The sequence below is a fragment of the Bubalus kerabau genome, chromosome 1 (assembly GCF_029407905.1).
Source record: "Bubalus kerabau isolate K-KA32 ecotype Philippines breed swamp buffalo chromosome 1, PCC_UOA_SB_1v2, whole genome shotgun sequence".
NCBI classification, from domain to species: Eukaryota; Metazoa; Chordata; class Mammalia; order Artiodactyla; family Bovidae; genus Bubalus; species Bubalus kerabau.
The window spans coordinates 28,560,814-28,586,875 of record NC_073624.1 but is presented as its reverse complement, the minus strand read 5'-3'; the positions used below and the strand labels follow the sequence as shown (position 1 = coordinate 28,586,875).

The window sequence follows — 26,062 nt, the reverse complement described above, 5'->3', positions numbered from 1 at the left end:
TTTATTATAAAATTATATATAGCACATTCCAATTAGCATTTATTATACTGTGGCTGAAACCAGTGAGTAATTTATTTTGATACCAATGACTTCCTTAGTTATATCAAGGAAGAGATATACAGTAATTAAATTGCCCACAATATCTGTAAAAATAGTCATAGATTTTTTATGCTCGTGTAATTGTGACTGATTTACCTGCCCTTTCATTAAAAACCTATCTTAAAATTAGAGCAGAGATGCTATAATAATCAGTTGAAATATCCACCTTTGTTCTTTAAAAAATCTATTTGTAATTTCAGTTCATGTATATTATTCTTTATTTTACTGTTTCTTATTTCTGTCTCTTATTATTCTAGCCTTTTTCCATAACTGAATCTAAAAATTTGAAAAATCTTGTCTTTTGAGTATCACAGCAATAAATAGCAGGCTTGACACATTTCTTTTGTTCTAACTGCTGAAGATTCTTTTGAGGACTCAAATTTTTATGATTCTGTGAAATGTTGGTACAATTGCCATACTTGCCCAGAAGTATTATCCTCATCAAATGTTGAAGGAAAAATATTCAGTTTTACTTTTCTCTGAATCACTTCTCCCAGTAGGTTGCTGTGAAGATCATAAACAGCAGAAACACCTGCTCATAAGGCTTTAGGAAATGGGTATGACAAGAAATTGACAGTTATTTGTTGAAAGTGAAAGTATAATATTTAAATCCTGTTTGCAACTTTTAACTGAGTCAGGTGTGAAGAGAGATGATGCTGCTGCTGCTAAGTCGCTTCAGTCGTGTCCGACTCTGTGCGACCCCATAGACGGCAGCTCACCATGCTCCCCCTTCCCTGGGATTCTCCAAGCAAGAACACTGGAGTGGGTTGTCATTCCCTTCTCCAATGCATGAAAGTAAAAAGTGAAAGTGAAGTCGTTCAGTCGTGTCCGACTCTTAGCGACCCCATGGACTGTAGCCTACCAGGCTCCTCTGTCCATGGGATTTTCCAGGCTAGAGTACTGGACAGGGGTGCCATTGCCTTCTCATAAGAGAGATGCTAATTTTAACTAAATCAGCCCTCAGGTCTGCAACCTAGAGACTTTTGTCCAGAGCAGTCCCTTCTTGCCAGATTTTTACAGATGAAAAAAAAAAAAACAAACAGAGAAGTATAGTGAGAAAAGGATCAGATTTGGGTTGGGAGGGTTAGGTTATCACATCAACTCTGACACTAAATAATGGTGTAAGCTTCTGTATAAAGACATGGGGTGTCCCCTACCCTTCGTATCAGCGCTAGAATAGGGAAGAAGCACAAGCCATCAGCTCACTTTATTTACATGTTATTCTGTTGCTGCCTTCATGGAGCAGAAAATAATTAATTTAGAATAAAGTTAGTTCTGAGTAAGCCTGTAAGTGGAAAAGTAGGTGAAACATTGTCTCCTAGTTCAGATTATGTATGTACTATAATGATTCACACTATTAGCATATATACTTTTTAGGTTGGAATAAATATCTTTGGCTTACAACAAGGATTTACTATATAGCACAAAGAACTATATTCAATGTCTTATAATAACCTATAATGGAAAAGAATCTGAAAAATATATGTATACATGTTTTTCAGAATATATATTCTCTTTCAAAATATATTTATATATCACTATTCTTTCTCAGAATATATATATTCTTTATATATATATATATATGAATCATTTTGCTGTACACCTGAAACTAACACAATATTGTAAATCAACTAAAAAAATTTTAAAAATAATATCATTTTCAATTAAAAAAATAATAAAATATCTCTGACCTTTTTCTATCTATAGACATAAGATACTGGCAGAGAGATTTCTAGGATGAGTTTCAATTAGAAAATTCTATCTCTCCATTTGTTTAACTGCCTTAAGTCTTATATATCTGTGGTTGCAAAAGTGTAGACCAACACTGTCCAATAGAAATATAATATGATTCATATATTAATTTTTCTAGCAACCTTGTTAAAAGGAAAGTTTCTTAAAGGTGAAATTAATTTTTTTAAAAGCATATTTTCTTTAACCTAATGGATTTAAGAAAGTATCATTTCATTATGTAATCAATAGTTTGAAAGTTATTCATGAGATATTTTATTTTTCTATGCTAAATGTCAAAATTTGGTGTGTACATCACACTTAGAACACATCTGAATATAGACTAGCCATATGCCAAGTGGTCAGTAGCCATATGTGGCTTCTGATTACCATACTGGTCAGCCTAACTATAGACAATGAGTGAAAGTATCAAAGCTTGGCCAATGACTTGTTTGGAGGTAAAGAAGAAACCACCTCAATGGTGAAATTAAAAGTTTGTACTCTAGATGTAGAAGGTACTGCTGCTTTATTTTGTTTTCCTGGACTATCTAAAGTCAAAAGCAACCTATTTTGAATCATAGTTCCCAAGTTGGAATAGATTCTGTGATCGTTAGGGTAGGGACACCTAACCAATCATTCATGGAGCTCAGCTTGGTTCTTGCACATGTATACAACGAAGTCTTCCTGGAATGTTTCCTTGGTCTTTTGTTTACCTAAAATGCCAGACCCAGAGAGATGGATGGCAGTGGCTTCCACAAAAATCTCTTCCTTCACCTTTAGTCTCTTTTTATCTTTTTATCTTTCTGTTCCCAATGTAGTTCTAAGTCTGAAAACTAAAAAGTTAAACCATCTCCCTTCCTATTCAGGGGTAACTTTTTAATCTATAATTTTGTTATCCTCACCACATTGAGTGGGTTGGATCATGAGCTGATATTCTACATCCAATGGGTGGTTGGCAGATGCTGAGAAATTAGCCCTCTGGTTCTGTTTGAATACCCAGCCTCACGATGCCTGAGGCAATTCTGTCTGATTCAAAGAAGAGTGGAATTTTGCCCCAGCATGGGTGAGAGATACGTGCTGAGAAAACTTTAAAATTACTGCTGCACTGAACATTAAGCCTCAGGCACCCAGACCAGAGTCACCCATCTTCCAGGCTTCTCTTCTTAGTAGACCTAGCCTCAGCCTAACAGACAGCTCTCATATTTGCCCTTTTGCAAATGAACTGTAAATAAACCCTGATCTTAACCATCTCCAGGCTTCTGCTTACCCTCTAACTTCCCAAGATGCTCTACTTTCAGTTCCCAGCAGTTCTCTACCTTCTGACATGGTATCTGTCATCCCAGTCCCGCCTCAAATGACATGTTTCCACTGACTCTACAGCGCAGTGACCTAGTGACTGCCATCCTGTTTTGATTGCAGAGCACTCCTCACCTTCTGCCCTGGTATTGTCCTGACTAATTCCTCCAAGGCACACGCCCAGCGATATTCACCTCAGCATCCCTCACTACGTACCTTGCACATATAGGCATCTACTTCCCTCGAGGTTCACATGGTAAAGAATCTGCCTGCAATGCAGGAGACCTGGGTTTGATCCCTGGGTTGTAAAGATCCCCTGAAGAAGGGAATGGATACCCACTCCAGTATTCTTGCCTGGAGAATTCCGTGGATAGAGGAGCCTGGCAGACTACAGTTCATGGGGTCGCAGAATTGAACACGACTGAGCAATTAACACACACTTTCATTAAAAAGGGTTCATTGAACCTGAGCTTTCTGTCTGTAACCATAAGTTGTGTGTGGGATTTTCAGGTAGCAGGTGGCATATTTTCTCATAATATACAATATAATATAAGCACGTGAAAGTGAAGTCGCTCAGTCGTGTCCAACTCTTTGCGACCCCATGGACTATAGCTTATCAGGCTCATCCATCCATGGGATTTTCCAGGCAAAAGTGCTGGAGGGGGTTGCCATTTCCTTCTCCAGGAGGGGATCTTCCCAACCCAGGAATCGAACCCTGGTCTCCCGCATTGCAGGCAGACGCTTTACTGTCTGAGCCACCTTAATTTTTCCATTTACCCTTTATTTCCTTTTTTTCAATGTAATATCTGCCTACCTAGTAAGTATGTGTATTCTCTCTATGTATATATATATATATCCATTTCTGTAGGTATCTATATATAAATATATAGATTATATCCATTATCTGTTGTAAAATTTTATATATAAAGAGAAAATACATATATATAAGAATATGTAACATACATTGAGAATATACATGTATATATTCAAATATATATAGTAACAATTCAACAAATGGCTTTTATGTTTATGTTTGTCATAATCTACATATGTTAATAAAAACTATCATTTGCCAAGGCTGGACTTAATAAATTGAATTAGAGTTAATTTCATGGAATGCGTGCATTAGTTGCTCGGTCGTTTCCGACTCTTTGCAAGCCCACGGACTGTAGCCCGTCAGGCTTCTCTGTCCATGGAATTCCCCAGGCAGGAGTACTGGAGTAGATTGCCATTCCCTTCTCCATAGGAACTTCCCAACCCAGGGATCAAACCCTGGTCTCCTGCATCACAGGCATGGGATAAAAGTGCTTATTATGAAAGGAATAATCTGTAAGTCTCCTTTAACCAGAAGATATATCTAGTTACTTTAAAATATGATCAACTTTTGAGACTTCTGTGGCCATCCAGTGGTTAAGACTCAGAGCTTCCACTGCAGGCAGAATGGCTTCTGGTCGAGAAGCTAGGATCCCTCATGCCACACTGTGCAGCCAAAAACAAACAAAAAAAAAATATGGTCAACTTTTATAGCTTTTTTTTAGCTTAACTTTAGAAAAATTCAAAGTCATCTCCATGTAGCAATGTATTCTAAAAATATATGTTAAGCAGCCTAACTGTGTAACAATTAGAAGCATAGTTCAAACTAATGTTAAACATGTCTTGTTTTCTTTGATGTATTTTCAGATGTTCAGTGTTTCCTTTTTTGCTTCTTGTCTCTCCCACATTATCTTTATCTCTGTGACAGGGGTGTGCCTTCTTTGACCCAACAGGAGAGAGAACAATAGATTGAACTCTCTTCAGCCTGTCATGGGTGCGAATTTTTTTTTCCATTTTAAATAAAAGAATTGAATGTTTAAAGTGTTTTCATTTTCTATCACTACATTCCTTAGTTTAAAAGAGTGAAATAGAAAAGAAGATGAGGAGTATACTTGTAATAGACAAAGCAATTGCCCTTCTCAATCTGTGAAAATGTTCCATTCTTTCCCACAGAACATACTCAATAAAACTTCCCCATTTGGCAGTCAAAAGTTAAAGATCGTTTCAACTGATCACAATTTCATATCCTTAGAAAACGAAACTTTCTCTGTTCACTCTAGTTATTCTGAAGAGGGGTGGGGTTTAACAGGATAACTACACTGTCTTATCCTCAGTATTTTAAAAAATATTTATCATTCATTAAATTCATGTGTATTCAAGCTGCTTGAATATTAGAAGACTTACTTGATCTTTGTTCAGAATTAAAGTTTACTGCAGTGATATTTATTTATGCATTTTTCCCCAAATAAATTAATTTGCGTCAAATACTGTGCTTTCCATTGGCTTGGGGGAATTTGATTTAGTGACTTGAGCCACTGACCTGGTAAAAAATCTATAGAAACATCTGGTGCTGTGAAATAAAAGACACTAATACAATGAACACTCATTTTCCCCCGATGCCTGTAGTAAACCATATTCATTATTGCTGTGTTAAATGATTATATGTCTTGAGTTTTTCTCCACCCCCACCACCCCCAGGAACTTTAGTAATGGGTATATACTAACCTGTACAGAATTTACTTGATTTATAGCTATGTTACAAAAGCTGTTGAACATTTAGTAAAAATGCAGAATTTTCTGGGTATCTTTAAAATGTACAAATGTGTGTTGCCTTAGTTCTTGTTATGCCACCCATACACAAGAATTACTAGGTATTTCTCAATACATGCATGCTCAGTACTGTTGGGAGGTGTTATCTAGCGCATAGATAGACTGCATTCTTACCCATGAAAAAGTTGTCTTCAGGTCTGTGTTTAGATTGTCAGTATCAGGTAGTGAAAAAGAAAATGGGATGGAAAAGGGAGAGAAACATCCTTTGGGATTCCTGCAAACAGTAATCTGCACTGATATTGTATAGATGATAGTTGTTACCTTTTATATTGTATGTCTTCTTTTGGTGGTGTGTCAGAAAATAAAGGTCATATTGCTTTAGCCAATTATGAGCATAAATGGTGGGGAGCAATCCAGCTCATAAATTGGCAAGTTAACCCCTGCTATGCTTCAATAATCCGTAAGACATCTTAAGATGAACAAAATGGATCAATAAACTTATTTTCTTTCCTTACTGTAAATTTATGAGCCAGCGCAGGACGTACATGCATGCGTCCTTGTGTCTGACTCTTTACAAACCCCATGGACTGTAGCCCACCAGCCTCCTCTGTCCTTGGAATTTGGGGGACAAGAATATTGAAGTATGTTGCCATTTCCTTTTCCAGGGGATCTTCCCAACCCAGGGATCGAACCCTCATCTCCGGCATCTCCTGCATTGGCAGGCAGATTCTTTAGCACTGCACCAGCTGGGAATCCCTTATGAACTAGTGCTCTTTGATTAATTTAGGTAAATCTCAAATGATTTCTTTTTGAAATAAAGGTTTGTCTGTCTCAATGTACGACTTACTAAGATGGTATAAGCATTATAAACAGATTCCAAGGATCTTTAGCTTACACAGAAGAGCGGATCCCTCTTAATTTCTTTAAAAATGAGTCTGCTAGTAAGGAGTGGAGAGGAAGGGGTTACAGGAATTTCTCAGTTTATGAATCATCTAAATGAATTAGATAATTAAAAGACTCTTCTTGAGTATTTCTTAGACATATCTGAAAAAGTCTTGCAAATGAGGACTGTGCACTCCTTCAGCTTAATTGATATATGTGAAAATTCTTTTTGTCTGAGACTCCAAATGGTGTGTTTGAAAACCAAAGGATAACATTATATATTTTGAAAACCCAACTTTCAAAAAAAGAAAATACATTTTGTTTCCTGCCCCCAGAGAATCTTGGTTCATCCCACAGAGAAAAAGGAAAACATGAACGTGGCTATAGAATGATCTCTTGATCCTTGGACAAAACTGAGGAAAAAGTCTAACAAATGCATCGTTTTGCAGTAAATTAGATCAGATTTCCGCATCTCCGCACTCAGTCTGTGAGCTGACAGTTCAGTAAAATGTTCCCTTGTAAGGTTCGCCCTCTTAGGAAAAGGGGCAATAATTCATCATTAGGATTTCAGAGTCCAGGTGTAGATAGAAACTGATGGAGCCCTCCAGCGAGGCAGAGAAAGTGCGTGGAAGAAGAAAATTTTATCTGAAGCCTAATTCCCTGGTTACAGCAGAGAATAATTAAGATAATATTGCTTCAAGAGTCCTTTAATGATTAAAAATCACATATGCAGAATCCATAAATTGGAGGGCCACAAATTGGAAGGCTGTAACGTCAGAGGACTGTTTTGTGCACACTGGAGTAGAAAGTACATTCGTGGTAGCAGGCTGTACGGGCAGCCACCAGAGACCAGGACCATTCCAAGGACTTTGTTTAGATGCAACAAATCATTTGTCTGTTATTAACCCAGAGCTTGTAATTATGCAGATTGCCATAGATTTTCCTGGGCCTGGAAGTGAGATTGAGGGTTGTTCGCAGTATAGCAGGCAGCTCAGGGCTGGCCATGCATTACCGAACTTGCCACATTTATCATGTTGACTGATGGCAGCAGAAGCAGGTCTCAGGTCCCAGTGGTTAATGTAGTGGGTAATTAACTGTCATTTGCCTAGTAATAGGCTGATGATCAATGGTTTGTGTGGAAACAAATTCTAATCAGGTAGCTGATAAATGCTCAGCTAGCGAGAGCAATTGAAACTGGGGGAAACTATGTCCAGAATTTCAAAATGGCATTGTGTGTGTGTGTGTGTGTGTGTGTGTGTGTGTGTGTGTGTGTGTTTATTAGATATAAGCAAACTGAGTCGTTCTGAAAAACTGCTTGCTCGTCCTAACCACATTTTACACCCACATGCATACAATATAGAACTTTTAAGATTTCCTTCTTTCTCAAAAATAATAAACAAGAGAACAGAAGAAACAAATGGTGCACATAAGTGATGGGACTCCTGATTCTGTGAGGTGCACAGAAAAGTAAATGTGAGATGTTAGAAGGCACAGGGAAAATTCTGCTGACAAAAGAGTAAGATGAAAGCTTTAGTTTGTGGTGGTTTCATTTGTAACAGTGCAGTAGGAGATGGGACATATTACGTTTTCAGTGAAGTTCTTTTTAAAGAGAAATTATTTCCCAAAGCAGGTTCTGTAAACTGAGAACACAAAGGTTATTAGAGTTACATTTGTTAAAATAAGCCTATTAAAACGTTTTTAAAATTCTTTCAAGAAAAGAACATGGTTTTAAATTTAGTCTTCGTGAATAGAAACCTTGGCTTACTTTTATCAAGAGCCCAGATTTTGCTAGCAAAGTCTTTAACAAGCATCTACAGTTTCTACCCTCAAGGCGCTTATGTTCTTTAAGAGACAACTAACAAAAACACAAGCATAAACATTTATTACACGTTTTGCCAGACACTTAGAAGCTGTTCTCACAACTCTTTTTGACAATTGTCATTATCCTGGTAAGAGGAGATCGTTATAAACTTGAAAATGAATATGTATGCCTTAAGCAAAGACCTATCTTTGGAGTATATAGAAAGTAATAAGAAGAGAAACTTCAGCACATTTGTACATAATCCTTAAATTCAGTAAAATGAAAGGCTAAGATATTTTAAAGTACATTTTTATAACTAAAACGAGTTTTCTCCGTAGCACCTTTGAATTCATTAGTTTAGAACTGCTTTTAATTTGGTCTTTCCCATGAGAGCCATTATATTTTTCTCCTGTCAGCCTGATGCTGGAGAAAAAAGAAAACTGGCAGACGTGGTGTTTTTCATCTAGTTTGCTTCCTAGTTAAAAAGTGCATTAACTTGTATGCATGGAATATTATTCATAATAACTCTTCACCACCATTAACAACTTTAAAGAAATTTGGTTTAAATATTGCCAGTGCGAATGGATAAAATATTTTATTTCCTGCCATTATTAAACTATAGAGACGTTTTATATTGTACTGTTTTTTTAGGTCATTACAATAACTATTTTCAGGAATACAGCAAATAGGTTTGTGGTTTTTTTTTTTTATAAATACCTTTTTTCCTAGGCAATTCCAGTAGCTCTTATAGTATATTTCAGGTCCTGGTCTAGCTATTTATAGTTTACAGCCTCATTTACTTTAATATGCTACCTGAATAACATAATCATAGCTATAACTATGGTATAGGACCACAGGGTGCATGCAACGCTAATGTTTTTTGACTATTTAAGGGCTTGTTCGTAAACGTTCCTTAATAATAATGGCAAAGCTTTTAGTAACTAGGTATCAGAAAATAGTGAGTCATTCAAATGGGTTTCTTTTCCAATGAAAATATTTAGTAGGAGGCATTGAGATCAAAGTTATATTGCTTTTATATTTTATATTCTAACAAGTAGAAGGTTTTTGCTGTGAATTCACCCCTGTTAACTTCTGTTCGGTGCAGTTCTGTAAGCTTCCTAATGTATTTGTCTTTTCCTTTTCTTCTCAAACAAGATGTGATTTTCATCAAGAAAGGTCAGCTGAGTATGTATCACTGAAGAATATTTATGTATGCACATAGGATAAAGCTCACTTGTGTATTGATAGTTTTACAAAGTATTATTAGCATCTTTTCTGGTCACCAAATCAGATTTCCCTGGAATAGTCTGAAAAAAAAAAATGTTTATTGTTCTAGGCTCTTCGGAGTAACAGGAAACTGTGCTGCTTGTAGTAAGCTCATCCCTGCCTTTGAGATGGTGATGCGCGCTAAGGACAATGTTTACCACCTCGACTGCTTTGCATGTCAGCTTTGTAATCAGAGGTAAGCACAGTTCATTCTGGCTTCTAAAAAAACGGTAAATCTCCCTTTGCTGGCTATGTGTTTAATGGTAGGAATTATTTTAGTACCCTTAAAACAACTTATCTCAGCATTTTTGTTTTCTGCAACAAATCATTCAAGGCCAGAAACACGTCACTGAGAAGGAGAAAGGTCTCAATTCTATCCTTCTGTCCCTCAAAGAACTGCATCATAGAACAGGATATGATAAGAGATGAAAACTTAAGTATATGAAAACTTTATAGAAAACTTTCTCTTCTTATTCATTCTTTTCTCTTGTTTTTCTTTTTAAAAGTAAATTTAACATATCTTTACTACTTGAGTAAACAAATTTGCAAAGAAAAACATACAGAAATTTGTGGCAGGCAGTGTGTATTCATCTTATTTTCATTGTATACAGTTGCTCTATCTCTTAATTTCTTATCTTGAATTTTAAACTTATTGTATATGTACTTTTAAAGTTGCTCCAAAGCTCTTTGGGAACTAGGTTGGATATAGTTATCAGTATCGGAGAGGCAGCATTGAAGGATGGAAAGAATGTTACAGAGGGGATCTAGAAACCTAAATTCCAGTCTGGACTCTCCCTAACAAGGTATATGAGCATAAGCCAACCATTTTAGTCCTCTGGACCCGTTTTCTCCTTTATAACAAAATAGAGTTAGATAAGTCTATTTCAGAGAACTCTTTCATCTCAAAGTGTTATGATTTCATTCCATTTTTTCTAAAGTGAAAATTATAACTTTTATTTCTAGTGGGAGCTATATACTATGATACCTGTTTTATGTGATAAATGCAGAGGATACTAGAATATTAAAAGATACATCATCAAAATACATTTCAAAAATTACTGTGCTTGATGGAGTTTAATGAAAATAAATTCAGCACGTGGGTGAAAAAAAACCTGAATGTAATATTCAGTTAGTTTTGTCCAGTTCTCAGTTACTGTAATTGGCCTTGTTTCACTGTCAAATGCAGTATCTTCTTATGAGGTGCTGTAGAATAGTGGAAAGAACATGTGTTTACAGTAATAACTGGATTCAGATCTCAACCCCACCATGTACTGGCTGTTGAGTTTGGTTTGTGCATCCTTAAAATGTAGACAATAACGCCTATCCTGCAGATTTTGAAAATTAAATGAAAAAAACTTAAAAATATGAGGAATATAATAGGTTCTCAAAAATTAGTTTTTACCTTGATATCTATGATTTATTTTTAACCATATAATATTTCACTAACTTGGTTTTTACACGAGATATCTCTTGCTAAATGTAGATGTTCAGAATGTTGCCCGATACACTTCATGATGTATAATTGACCCAGGAAATAATTCAAGAAGTCACCCTGCAGCATGTTGATTCTTCCCAATAGATGTTTGGAATCATAGTAGGTTGATTCAGTCTATAGTGACATTTAGCCAAAAATAGATTGGCATATGTACATATTTTTATTATAAAGATAGGAATACAAAAATACAAATACCCGCACATCCTTATAGATTCATTACTTTGCATATGTATGTCTTAAAGGTGTATTAATACTAAATTTAGAATTTTTTTGTTTACTTTTCAAATTGATCCACTAAACATTTATTAACAATAGAGGTATCTTTCTACTTATAGAATGTTACTGATTAATAATGGAAAATTTAGAAAATAAAGATGTAAAATAACATTGTCCCATGTCTCACTACTCTGAAAGAAATTATTTCAATGTTTTGGTGTGTAGCCTGTCATACATTTTTCTATGTACATATGACAAGTGATACATAACATATGCTTTATATTATACCCACACTTAAACATCTTAAAGGAAAGTAGCAAGGAAGAATCCTAATATTTGATACTTGTACTTTTTCATTAATAGAGTGAGCCTTTTTACCTGCCTTTAAAAATTATTTTATGATATTTTAAGCTTTCTTGTGTTCAGCTTTATGGGTAGAGCCTCATATATTGTTAAATCAGTCTTTTATCATCAGATGTGTAGGTTTTATCTTCTGGTTTTTGTATTACAGTATCATCAATTTAATATGGACTTTATAAACAAATACTCAAATCTGTGTCAAGCTAAATTCACAAGCACATGGTTAATTAGACAAAGCATATAACAGTTTAAGGTTTATGTTATATAGTGCCAAAATGCTCTCCAGAAAAATTATACCAATTATCCTTACTCCAGAAATGAAAAAATAATGCATTCCCTTACAGAAGTTCTAACACTGGGAATTATTATTTTTAAAGATATCCTTGTCACCTTGAGGGTGAAAGATGACATCTTATTATCATTTTTAATTAGCATTTATTTGATTACTAGTGGCTCTTTGATATTTTTTCTATTAAGAAACTGCCTGTTTATTCCTTTCATCCATTTTTCTATTAAGGCAGACTTACCTATTTTATCCATGTTCTTACACAGAAAATTAAAACATCATTCAAATGCTAAGCCCAGCCTAAATTCTATTATGATGCAAAGTAATTGTAGGTTGTTAATGCTATTTACAAATCGTATATCAATTTTATTTCACCATTGAAATAAAAAGTTGCATTCACAATTAAGTTTGTCTCCTCAGTGGAACTCAGTCAAGTAAGACAAATACTCCTAAATTTTGACTCTAAAACTGTTCACCTTCTTATTGCTGCAAAATACTGTTCTAGTATCATTATTAAAGTACCTAATATATTTCTGTGTGCGCTTCATTTATTACATGCCATAATGGGACTGCATATCTTTAGTGCTGGCTATGCACAATTAGCACTTAGTTATTGTCTTGTCACTTCCATCCCTACAAGACAAACTCTTTTAATGCAAGAAGTCAGCTAATCTTCATTAGTCAAGCAAAGCAGACGGATTGTGTTACTCTGAATCCAGAAGGTTTTCAGTACAGGAGACTCTCCTTTTACATTGATGTTTGCTTGGGGAAATCTCCCCAGTAAAGCCATTCACCACAGAAGCCTGTACTCATAGTAGCCGAATCATTGTCCCAGTAGTACACCTTTTCAAGGGACACACAAAACCAATGGGTAATTTATAGGCACTTTCCCTTAAGCAAACTTTCTTGATATCTGAAATTATGATACTATAAATGCTTATGAGTATTATTTAGCAGTGGGAGTCCCTGCTGGCTCAGTGGTAAAGAATCCGCCGGCCAATGCAGGAGACATGGGGTTTGATCCCTGGGTCGGGAAGATCCCCTGGAGAAGGAATTAGCAACCCACTCCAGTATTCTTGCCTGGAGAACCCCATGGACAGAGGAGCCTGGTGGGCTACAGTCTATGGGGTCGCAGAAGAGTCGGACACAACTTAGAGATGGAACAACAATAAGAGCAATCATTTAGCAAGGCGTTTCATATTAACTTTTAAATCAAAGTATCAGCAAGACATAAAGCATTGCTGAATGTCTAAAAAAGATAGTAAAAGGACTTCCCTGGTGGTCAAGTGGTTACAACTCTGCACTTCCACTGCAGAGGGTGTGGGTTCCATCTGTGGTTGGGGAGCTAAAATAGCACATGCTACATAGCCAAATATAAATAAATAAATGACATTTTTGAATAAGGTAGTAGTAACAGTGAACTTTCAGGATTGGTGGTCTTCTCTGTCCTTCAAGTAAAAGGGTATGGCTAAAAATGGGCTTTTTGGCTCTTTTTCCCCTGGGGCTCAGATCGTAAAGAATCCACCTGCAATACAGGTGACCCATATTCAATCCCTGGATTGGAAAGATCCCCTGGAAAAGGAATGGCTACCCACTCCAACATTCTTGCCTGGAGAATCCCATGGACAGAGGAGCCTGGAGGGCTACAGTCCATGGGGTTGCAAAGAGTCAGACACAACTGAGTGACCAACACTTCTTCACTTCATGGCTAAAAATGTGTGAATCTGAATTTTAAAATATCTAAAAATATATCTATTTTGAAAGGACCAGAAGAAGATTATTTTGAGCACCTTGTATGATAACTGTAAGCTTATTCAGAATTGGGAAATTCTGGTTAATTTCTTAAAGATGAGTGACCCCCCCCCCCCGGAACATTCTAGAAAGCTAAGTGATGGTTTTATAAGAGATGAGAAAAAAGTGCTCGTTTGTAATGAAATGGCCTCAAATATATATAACCGTGTGACATTTGAAAAAAAGAGAAAGCACTGTGCTAGGCTCTGTGGAAACAGAGGTGAATAAATTCTAGTTTCTGTCTTAGAGGTGTTCAGAACTATAGAACAGACTGGAGATCGAAGAATCACAGAAGAGAAGAGTGTAAATATCTGTTTACTAAATATACAAAGCAGATCTATACTGAGGGAAGAGAGGTCTGTCCCTTATGTCCTTATGAAAGCATCAAAGGGTTGATGTGCTGGATTTTAAAGGATTCCCTAAGACTGCTTAGGGTGTAGGAGGTGTGTCTGGGGAGGTGACAAAGCCTTAGTGCAGTGAGGAAAGGGTTTTGCAGATAGATGGAGCAGAGGCAAGACATGGGGGTTTGAAACCATGGAATGTGTTCTGGAAATGAACAGAGGCTCAGAGATGGGTAGTTGTGGAGTAGTTTGGTGAGGATGTGGAGGAGTAGGGAACAGAGAGAGGAAGTTGTGAAGGTAAGAAGTCCGTGAACTAAAGTCAACATGAATCCAAATTTAAATTATTCATCAAAAAGAGCTTTGTTATTTGAGGTATTCAGTTCTAGTCTGTCTTTACCAACATTTATGGAACACCCACTTCAAGTGGTAGTATAGTTTATGGTGGTATTTCAAAGGGTTCAAACAAAATTTAACTCATGGTCGTTTACCTCAGCACTACCACTCTGAGTGGGAAATCTGTTACACATTCATGAGAGAATTTGAAATGGCACAGTAAATGATACACCAAAAAGTAAGTGCTTTGGAAAAGATCAGAATGAGTTGATGGGGTCAGGGAATACTTACCGAAGGAATGGAAACTAAAAAGTCTTTATTCATTTATTGAAGTATGTGCGTGCTAAGTCATATAGTTTCTGTGTAATAGTATGTAAGTTACAGGTGTACAATATAGTGTGTGATCAGTTGCTTCAATTGTGTCTGACTCTTTTTGTGACTCCATTGGACTGTAGCCTGCCAGGCTTATCTGTCCACGGTGTATTCCAAGCAAGATACTAGAATGGGTTGTCATGCCCTTCTCCAGGGGATCCTCCCGACCCAGGGATTGAATTGTGTCTCCTGCATTGGCAGACGGGTTCTTTACTATGGAGTCGCCAAGGAAGCTCCAATATAGTGATCCACAATTTTAAAGGTCATACTCCATTTAAAATTATTATAAAATATTGTCTATGTTCCTCATGTTGTACAATATATCCTAGTAGCTTATTTTATACCTAATAGTTTGTACCTCTTACTCACCTATTCCCATATTCCCCCCCCCCAAAAAAAAGAATTTCTAGTAAGTAGGTAAAAAAAAGGAGAAATATCCCTGAGTAGGAAACAGCTAAGCAAAGAGAAGATTGTCAGTAGCAAATAATAATGGTAGCAAATTCTCATACAGTGCTGATCAGACATTGTTTTGTTTTACGTGTGCTAGCTCATTTAGTCGGAGAAGGCAATGGCACCGCACTCCAGTACTCTTGCCTGGAAAATCCCATGGGCGGAGGAGCCTGGTGGGCTGCAGTCCATGGGGTCGCTAAGAGTGGGACACGACTGAAGCCACATAGCAGCAGCAGCAGCAGCAGCAGCCGCAGCTCATTTAGTACTCAAAATAACCCAGAAGTAGTCACTATGATTAGCCTCATTTAACAGATGAAGAAATGAAAGTATAGAGCATTTAAATAACTTGCCCAAGATTGCACAGATAGAAAAAGGTAGATTCAAAATTTGGACTCAGATCCAGTATGAGGACCCTGGCCTGTTTCAAGGTGGGTATTTTCTTTGCTGACTGTATTGGTGGTTTAGTCGCTAAGTTGCATCCGACTCTTGCAAAACCCCATGGACTGCAGCCTGCCAGCCTCCTCTGTCCATGGGTGAAAGTCGCTCAGTCATGTCCGACTCTTTGGGACCCCATGGACTATACAGTCCATGAAATTCACCAGGCCAGAATACTGGAGTGGGTAGCCTTTCCCTTCTCCAGGGGATCTTCCAGACCCCGGAATTGAACCCAGGTCTCCAACATTGCAGGCGGATTCTTTCCCATCTGAGCTACAAGGGAAGCCCCTGTCCAGGGGTAAGTGGATATAAATGTGAGGAGATAGAGTGGAGTTAAGTGAGGTAGATATTAAATAATTTATAGCAGGATTTGGGATATGGGTAGTGTAGTTTGGCACAGAGAAGATTGTTTCTGTGTGATAACAACTATGCTGTCACTGGGAAAAGACAGTAAGTGTGTTCACAAGTGTACAATGAGTGTATAACTTCCACTTCTTACTGAAGTACAGTATCAAAATCTCCACTTTTAGTAGCAGAGGTATGCTAAATAGGACAGTAGAAATATTGTAGATATGGACTAGATTCCCTTTCTTTCCAAAGTGCTGTGGAAATGGAAATTAATTATAATTGATAGTCACTCATCTTAGGGAAGTAAGATGACTAAGGTAACATTTTCATTCTCAGAAACGATGTCACAAATGAAGGCTTCCTTGCAGAGGCATTTGATAACCTGTTCAAAACCACTGTAAGCCCCACATTTTACAGGGATAATTTCTTAATTATACTTATTGTCTGTACTTTTCTAGTATCTAAGACCATATGAATTTAACTATAGTTACTCCAAAATACCAGGTAATTAATTCTATGATTAATTCTTAAACATTAAGATTAGATGGTTTAATAAACTGATTGGACATTTTTTTATTCCTTAACATATTTTTTAATGATGCTGGAATTAATTGAACTGACTGTATCACAAGCAGTTAGGGTTAGATTATAAAAAAGAATATGTTTATTTTCAAGAATTTTAGCCTGACCTGTTAATATACATGCATTCAACATCCTCTGGCCATCACTATTTTTATAATGTTTTTCCACAAATGCTAAATCGCATTAGGATCTGGTTATAGAACATTGGAAATTAGCCTTTCTTACAAAATCACAGTTGTAGATCATTTTGTTAGATGTCTGATAGCTGCGTTGCTGTTTCTCTAATTTTGTCATGTTTGTGTATAGAACATTTTAAAGGAGGATATTAGCTCTTGTTGCAAAGCAATCATAATCAGCTCTTAACCAAAGCTTTCAAGGCTGTTTTAAGTTTTATGTGTGTGACATTCCTCACCTGTGTTCTGTTTCATTTTGACCTTTAAGTATAAATTGATACACACATAAAATGTACTTTATCCAGTTGACAACGCATTAGTAACAACATATTTCAGGAAGGAATGTTTTAGATGAATTCCTTTTATATCTCACTGAATGATAGGCACCTTTTTTAAAGATTATTTAAAGATTGGCAACCACAAGTCCATGCTTTATTATTCTGTTTCTGTTTTGTAGATGTATATTGTGTCATAGTTGAGATTCCACGTGTAAGTGATATCATATGCTATTTGTCTTTCTTTGCCTGACTTAAGTCACTTAGTATGATAATCTCTAGGTCACTCCATGTTGCTGCAAATGGCATTATGTCATTCTTCTTTATGGCTGAGTAGCATTCCAGAGAGGAGAGAGAGAGAGAGTGTGTGTGTGTGTGTGTGTGTGTGTGCGCGCACACATACCATATCTTCTTTATCCATTCCTCTGTTGATGGACATTGAGTGTTTCCATATCTTGGCTATTGTGAATAATAAAAACTTGAATCTTGAATCCAAAGAGATCAGGGTGCTTTTCATTCCTCTACCATACATGTTCTAGCTATGGAACATTGAGCAGGTTTTAAAAATTCTGGAGAAGGCGTTAGGCTTTTCATCTGAAAAGGACAATGTTAATATTTTATCAGTTGGATTTAAGGAATAAATGCAATGACTATATCTATATACATGTTCAGCCTTAGTACATGGTAAGTACTTTACAAGAGGTGTCTATTTTAATTACCTACATTCCAAACATTGAGAGAAGGCTTTACATACTACATTTCTACTCTTTACTACCAACTTACAAAAGTTACTGATGTTGAAAACAAAAATCCTGAAGTTTCATTTTTAATATCGTGAGTAGAAGGTTGGGATTTGAATTCAATTCATTGCAGATGTCTCTCTGCCTTTAATATACTTCTTATTTTAACATTCCTACTGAGCTGGTGATGGACAGGGAGGCCTGGCATGCTGCTGTCCACGGGGTCGCAAAGAGTCGGACACGACTGAGCAACTGAACTGAACGGAACCATTCATTGATGTAACTGTTTTACCTTACCCACAGAGAAATGACTCAGAGAAAGTATGAAATACATCCTATATCTTGTGTTGGGTAGGTGAGAACCACAGCACTCAGTACCAAATCCCCAGGCTCTTGGTTCAGTGCTTTTGTTGATATAATTACTCTGACTTTATTAATCTACAAATAAAATTACCTACATTTCAAGGCCCCTGAAGGTAAGAATGGCATGACACAACATGGCAAAACAAAAATTTTTTAATGACATTTTTATTTGATAGCAAATAGAAATTTGGAGACTTATTTTAAAAATTAAAGCATAATTTTAGACAGTACAGAGTTTAAAAAGTATTTCTAGTTTAGTTGGTTTTTAGGAAAAGATAAGATTCAGTAACATCAGCTGGAACACAAGAATATTAAAATTATTTTTGATGTGATATTTTATTAGTTTATTAGTCAATTCAAATTAATTTCATCATTAATGTAAAGTGAAAAATTTGAACGATAATCAAATGTATTCTGCATGTTTTATATAATCTCACATAAAAGAAAAGTATCTAATTTGCCTATTTAGGCCTGCCCAACAAAAGAAATATTTCCTTTTATTCAACATATCCTAATGATCAGGATAATCTACAAAAACTAGTTTATCCAAACACCACTTTTTAAGCACAATATTTCATGTTTATAGTTTGCAACTAATAAAAAGAAGTCCAGACTTGAATGTCCATTGTATCCAATAGCCTTGACCACAAACAACTGCAAGATTTCAAGATCAGGGCATAGTCTGTACTTTCAATCAGCATCATCAGCAGGCAGTAATCCTGGGGAAAAAAAAGTAAATTCCACAAATAAACAGACCAATCTTCCTTTAAGAGGAAAGCTAATTCTTTTCAATCTACTTTTTTTATTACACTATTTTCCCCTCTATCTACTTAGCTAGAATAAGGATAAATTTCCAAAGCTACCCAGTTGGAAAATAAATAGGTTCACTGTTTGTCTAGCATTCCAATCTTTGCAAATGTAAATCAGCCCAACTGCTCCTCATTTAAACCTTCAACTTCACAAAACATTAAAGTGTGGCTTTCACGACACAATTTAATCTATCCACTAAGATTTCTGCCTGAACATCATTTGAAATTGACTATCTGATAAAGAGAGACCACTATCAAAGGTCAGTGAGGTCAACTTGTACAATTACAAGTAGTTTTACTGGGTCAACTCTACCAGACACTGCTGTTTGAAGGTTAAACTGTTACAATTAAAAATATATACAGATCTCCTCAGAGTTACTTTATTGTTAAATGTACCGGAAACAGCACAGGCATTTATTTCTGACCTTAATTGTGTCCAAAGTGTCACCACTGGGAAATTATACAAAAAGAGCACTTATTAAAAACATTATGATCTTGCACATTAAACAATGCTTTATAGAATAAAATTTATAATTAACTACTAGAAACTAGTTTGTTTATCACATCAGTATTAAGTTCATCAGGTTACTCCTTTAGGTCTAATTGGAAGTGCTCTAAGAAGTCCACTTACTATTTCATAGTTAGTGAACTTGCCACAAACAAAGCACCATGGCCCAGCATCTAAGTCTGATGCTAAAACAGCTTTCAGTTCAGAACAATCACTTCCAAATTACCAGAATTTAATCACATTTTAATAACAGGAAATAAAAGGAAGCTTTAAATGAGAAGCTCTAAAATTGGCTATTCCCTAATCATTTGATTCATTTTAATGTTTTTACTTTTTTTTAATAAAGTGGATAAATGGGCAGTGATGAAAGCTCCCATAATCACTGTCATGAAATATTATCATTCTTTCTTTTATGTGTCTGTTAGTTGCCTAGTTATGTCCGACTCTTTGCGAACCTGTATGTTGTAGCCCACCAGGCTCCTCTGTCTGTGGGATTCTCCAGGTAAGAATACTGGAGTGGGTAGCCATTCTCTTCTCCAGGGTATCTTCCTGATCCAGGGATCAAACCCAGGTCTCCTGTATTAATGAGTGTAAATACACGTTAGTTCTTTTTTTTCTTTCCAATATATGAAAAAAAATATGACCTTTGCTGCTCAAGGTGTTTTCCTCAATGTTCTTATGATTTTTATGTATAAAAGTAGGATCTTAAATTTTGTGTGCAGTGTTTTATTAAATGACCTGGATGGTTTAATTTTGACAATAAAGGCAACTTTCTAAGCCAAACTTTCAAACTCAGGGAATTACCATATGAAATGATGATTAGGAAAAGAAATCTTCAAAATTAGAGATCTGAATGAAGTCATCTTAACCGTTTTATTTTTATAAATATTTTCAGATTTTGTGTTGGAGATAAATTTTTCCTAAAGAATAACATGATCCTTTGCCAGACGGACTACGAGGAAGGTTTAATGAAAGAAGGTTATGCACCCCAGGTTCGCTGATCTATCAACATCACCCCATTAAGAATACAAAGCACTACATTCTTTTATCTTTTTTTTGCTCCACGTGTATATACGAATTGACACGGGAACCAACTGAATAGCGTAGATATAGGAAAGCAGGATGGTTATGGAATAAAAGGCGGACTGCATCTGTATGTAGTGAAATTGCCCCAGTTCAGAGTTGAATGTTTATTATTAAAGAAAAAAGTAATGTACATATTGCTGGATTTTTTTGCTTGCTATTCGTTTTTTTGTGTCACTTGGCATGAGATGTTTATTTTGGACTATTGTATATAATGTATTGTAATATTTGAAGCACAAATGTAATACAGTTTTATTGTGTTACCATTTGTGTTCTGTTTGCTTCTTTGTATTGTTGCATTTAGTACAATCAGTGTTTAAACTTACTGTATATTTATGCTTTCTGTATCTACCAGCTATTTTAAATGAGCTGTAACTTTCTAGTAAAGAATTGAAGATCAAATCTCACTAATGATACGTATAGATTAAACAAGTCTATCATCATTAAAAATACAGAAAAAGAAAGACACACAAAGCATTTTAGCAACATCCACTATTATTGCCACGATGATTTAGAGTCTTTATCAGTGTTCTCATTTATAACCCCCTATTTTCAGGGGGTTAAAGATCAGCTTTAAAATAATGCATAAAAATTTCATCTTAAAGCACTTTCATTTTTTACCAACGTGAAAAGTGCCATTTTTAGAATAACTTTAAAGCTTAACAGTTTTCCTTTTAATATCCTCTTTTGTGCTCTTTACCTAGTCAATGGCTTTGTTTTGTTTCCTTCAGCGCCATTCACCCCTATGTGAACTAGTGCCTTTGGGTATCATTTAAAAATTTTCCAAAGGGTTACTTTTAATAAGTGTTACTGCAATTATGAGATAATCTTAAAATGATAAATTTCTTGTGCAAATTTTGCCCAGACCTCTCCATAAGAGCTAAGGGTATAATAACATTATGGCTTGAAACATTTCTGGCACTAAAAGGTTTTGAGTGTGAATCTACTGAAATCATGATAATGCACACTGAAGCTATGATGATATTTGAGGATTGAAGTCACTTTTGATCAGAGCAACATAGTGCTCACAGAATCTTCTAGAGGAAGAGAAACAAAGGGATTGATAAAAAGCTGAGAACTGGTGATTATATATTTTCCTGTATTTACCTGCCACTTATTTTAATGTTCCAAAGTGAACACTTTCAAAGTTTGATGTGTCTTACTCTTCGTTGCTTTCTCTAAGTAATTACCATTCAGAATTGATCACACTTAGGCTGAAATCTGTCATTCCATTTTTGAAAGGTGAAAGATTATTCCCTTACCTACATGATAGCTGATAAAGAAGAAAGCTTTCTAGAAAGAAAAATTATGGAGACTGATTATTTAAATTACAATTAAAGAAATAAAGATAAGACTGTGTTCCCTTCTTCTGGGTTGTTCACACTTTGCTTCTTTGCTTCTGCTCCCTGTATTCAAACTATTCAACAGACCTAATTCCACAACAGGCACAATGAAGCATATTTTACTAGAGCAAATTTTAGTTCTGTGGGCTTTCTCTTTTTTTATATATATATTGATCACTTGTATAGGAAACAATATTTTCCAGTGTTAGTTGCATCCCTGCCTTGTCCTGCCGAATATGCACTGCAGATGAAAATTAAATGTGATACCTGAATTCTTGATTTGGGGCCAAAATATTAAACTGAAAATAACTCTGGTGTGGATTTGAGTTGTTTTAAAACAAAGCTTTACTATGAACATGCGTGTGGATCTGGATATTGCCTCTCATTTTTAGGAAGATGGTTCTGTGAAAAGTGAACAGTATGTATTTTTACAAAGGATTCATGGTTAAGAGTGTTCAAGTCATGTGTCTTCCAAATTTGAGATATACCCCAGAGATATTTCAAGAATAGCAGTATGCGGTCCACAAAATTATTATTTTAGCCTTAGAAACTTACATTTGTTTCATGAAAAGACTTGCATAGCCAAAACCAAAAAAACAAAACTGAACAAATGTGAGGAAGGTGGGGGAGATATGTGAAAAATGGTTTTACTAAAGCAGCCCTCCTAGTCCCCATTAAGAGTTGTTTGAAATTCATGTGAATGTAAAATTCGAATTGTCAGTATCTTTTTGCAAATGATCTTTTTTATATTTAAATGCTTTTGCATATGTTTATCAATATGTCAAAATACTTGTAAATTGGGAACAAACTTCTCTCAGCTTCTTGACACCGTTCCATTATTCCTGCCACCCAAAGACCAAACAAGGTTTTTACTGCCTTTTCTTTTGCTTAATCCTTTGGGAATTCATTCTTATGCTTTTTCTATAAACAAAATGACTCACCTGGATTAAAGATTAAGGCCTTAATCTCTTTAGATTATCTTTAATCTCCATAAGATGGTGGAACAAGATAGAAATAGGCCATCTGACAGCTAATTGCCTGAAAATAGTAGCATTTTTGACCTGAAGTACTAAGCTTATTGTCTTGACTCCTCAGAGTCCCTGAACTGTTGTCAACTTTCCTCTTTGTGTTGTGTAACCCTGACGTCATTTAGCTTATTGTCTGAAGGCTCCAATAGGACACCTCCGATGGAGTTTGGTTTCCTCAAGCAGCGGAAGCTGCCTACGTGCATCTCGTGTAGGCTGACTGTGATGAAGGACCAAGCTCCTCCACCCACCAGAGTGCTGGCTGAGTTGAAAAGCTGACCTGTGTTTGTAATTTCACTTCCATCTTGCTTAATAAATATCTGCTGGATTCTTTCATTCACTTTTTTATATTTGGATTTATGTTTTAATAAAAGGGTCATCACACTATTTGCGCAAATTGGCAAAAGTCTAAGATGATATCTAGAAAGCATAGTATGCAAAATGAATAAAAGTGTATAAGGACATTTACTTTCAAAAGGTATTAATAGATCCGAAGCAGAAAAAAGTACCCCAAATGCTTTCTCCAAATGTCATATGCAGGATCTCCAATCCAGGTAGTTTATTGCTATTTACTTTTGTGCGGAAAATAAAACTGTCAAAATGAAGGTAGCAATTGGTGGGTATAAATTTGTACGTTTATACAAATTTTAAGTGATCTTTCTGAAAGCAACCATGTTGCTCTTGTCAGACTAAATTTCAGATTTCCTCACTCCTGCATAATGAATTAAAACACAGAACTCAACTAAATCCTACCTCTTCAAGGAAGAAATGTTTTACCTTCTCTGAACCAAGGCTGAAAATTACATCTGTAGTCAAACACACCATTCGCAAGTGGTTTCCTTTTAACTGTCAGTTGAGGCAAACCACTCTCTGACTAGTCATTTAAACAATTTCATAGAATGATACAGGCCAAACATATTTAGTGTTAACTATGTTGGGAAAACAATCTGCGTGTTTATTGTAATAGACCATTAACGCTGAATACAGTTTTTAAAAAAGCCCTTTGATTATTACTTTTTCTTTAAAAATGCCATTACAGATACTTCCTAAATGTGATTTTAATGCAAGGCAAGGTAAATGGGAGCAAAGCTTTAATACAGCCATTTTTTCACATGACATTAATTGAGTACCTACTATGTGACATGTCTTGCCCTGAGTCCTCAACCTCCTGAGGGTTGCCTTAGGATACTTCCTACATTCCACCACCTTAGGGAGTGTTAGCGCTGATTTGTCCTTATCTCAAACCTAGGAGCAATGAGCACACAAAAGCACATACCATCGTCTACCTATTCAGCATGTCATTGATATGAAAGCCCCAGAAAATATCTCAAGTAATCAATGTGTTCAGAGAATTATTTCACACAAATTACTCATTAACTCAATAGCACATAATAAAAAAGAACATCAATTAATTAATGAGTCACCCTCAGATCACTGATGACAATATCGCTCTGTTGAAACAGCCATTATAAATGGAGCTGCCTCCATTCATTGTTTGCAATTGGCCTATTATTTGACTGAAACTAGGGTCATATTTAACACATGCCTGTAGGTAATTGTGTGATTAGTATCATAAATGAAGAATTCTGAAAGTCTACAAATAAAACGATATACATCATTGAAAAAAAAATCAAGAAAAATCTCATTTTTTGCTGTAGCTTCTTTTGAAGCCAACTTACTGGAAGAGTATCATTACCTTTCTAAAAAGTATATTTTTATATTTACAATCAAGATGTAAAACTTTCATGTTGAACACTATGTGGATTAGCTGCTAAAACATAAGTACAGTTTTACAATGTTTTAGAATGCACATAATGTCAGAAAATTCACAACCACTAAAATATGCATGACCAGTTTTGAAACATTCAGCAACCCCCCTCCCCCCCCAAAAAAGGACATTTTTGCCTTTGGGGACCCAGGTTGGGTAGGGTGTGTGGGGATTGGCAGTAGTAGGGAACAAGATTAAAAGAAAAGCCAAATATTACAAAGTCACCAACTAAAGTTTTCCAACTATCATAGTAAATGCCATTTCACTAAGCTTATAGAATAATTATAACAGTTCCCTTAGGTAAGAAAGAAACATCTGTTGGCAACACATAGCAGGTGTTAACAATTACACATACTGAAATTTTTAAAAATGTTGTTAATTAAAAGAATTCTGTTTCCTGAAAAGGAAATTCAAAGATATTCCTGTTCGGAGCATGCCAATCAACATAATGCTCTACATTGTAAAGCACAAGTCCTCTTGGATCAGCTAGGTTTCGTGTTTGGTTCAGATCATTGCAATCAAAAGTGAATTAGAATTCATTGCACTTTTTACACAATGGGTATTCTGGGCTGAGGAGCTGAATACTCATGAAATTGGCATAGCAGATATTTTGGCTTTATTGGCAAGGTGGTCATCGTTAACTATACCAGACTTAATGGATATAGTACAAAGAAAAGCAAGAGGCATTCAGGTAACAGATGATACAAATCTTTTTTAACCCTGTTTCTGCAAAAGACTTTAAATCACATAAAAGAAAACAGTCCATTTTTAACACATAATATTATATGCCTCGTTATCAGTAATGTCTAATAATAACTAACACTTACTCAACACTTAGGGGCTTCCACAGTGGCTCAAGCAATAAAGAATCACCTACAATGCAGGAGACAGGAGCCATGGGTTTGATCCCCGGGTTGGGAAGATCCCCTGGAAAAGGAAATGACAACCCACTCCAGTATTCCAGTCTGGAAAATCCCATGAACAGAGGAGCCTGGTGGGTTACAGCCCATGGGGTTGCAAAGAGTCAGGACATGACTGAGCACATGCACACACACACATGCCTACTAAACATGCCATGTATTGGGTTTTCATTACATGTAAACTCACATCATAGGTTCTATTTATCCTTATTTTGCAGATTTTAAATGAAAGTAAACAAATTACTTAACTTGTCCAAGGTCATACACTAAATAGATTTAAATATAAGTTTTCTGACTCGAGAGCTGCACTGTTTCATAGTGTTTTCATTGTTGTTACTATTATTTTGTCATTGTCATCATCATCATCATTATTACATTCTAGCCAAAAACT

The 26,062-nt window shown here is 35.8% G+C and overlaps 1 protein-coding gene across 2 annotated transcripts in view; it reads left to right on the top strand.

The window, feature by feature from the left end:
• Positions 1-22,274, top strand: part of LMO3 (LIM domain only 3) — a 64,679-nt gene extending 42,405 nt beyond the window's left edge. For both annotated transcript variants that reach the window (XM_055571191.1, XM_055571181.1), the window contains 2 exons: positions 9,726-9,851; positions 20,428-22,274. In XM_055571191.1, coding sequence (XP_055427166.1) covers positions 9,726-9,851; positions 20,428-20,533 — 232 coding nt within the window. In that variant the 3' untranslated portion in view covers positions 20,534-22,274. The remainder of the gene's footprint in view (positions 1-9,725; positions 9,852-20,427) is intronic.
• The last annotated feature ends 3,788 nt before the right edge of the window (positions 22,275-26,062 follow it).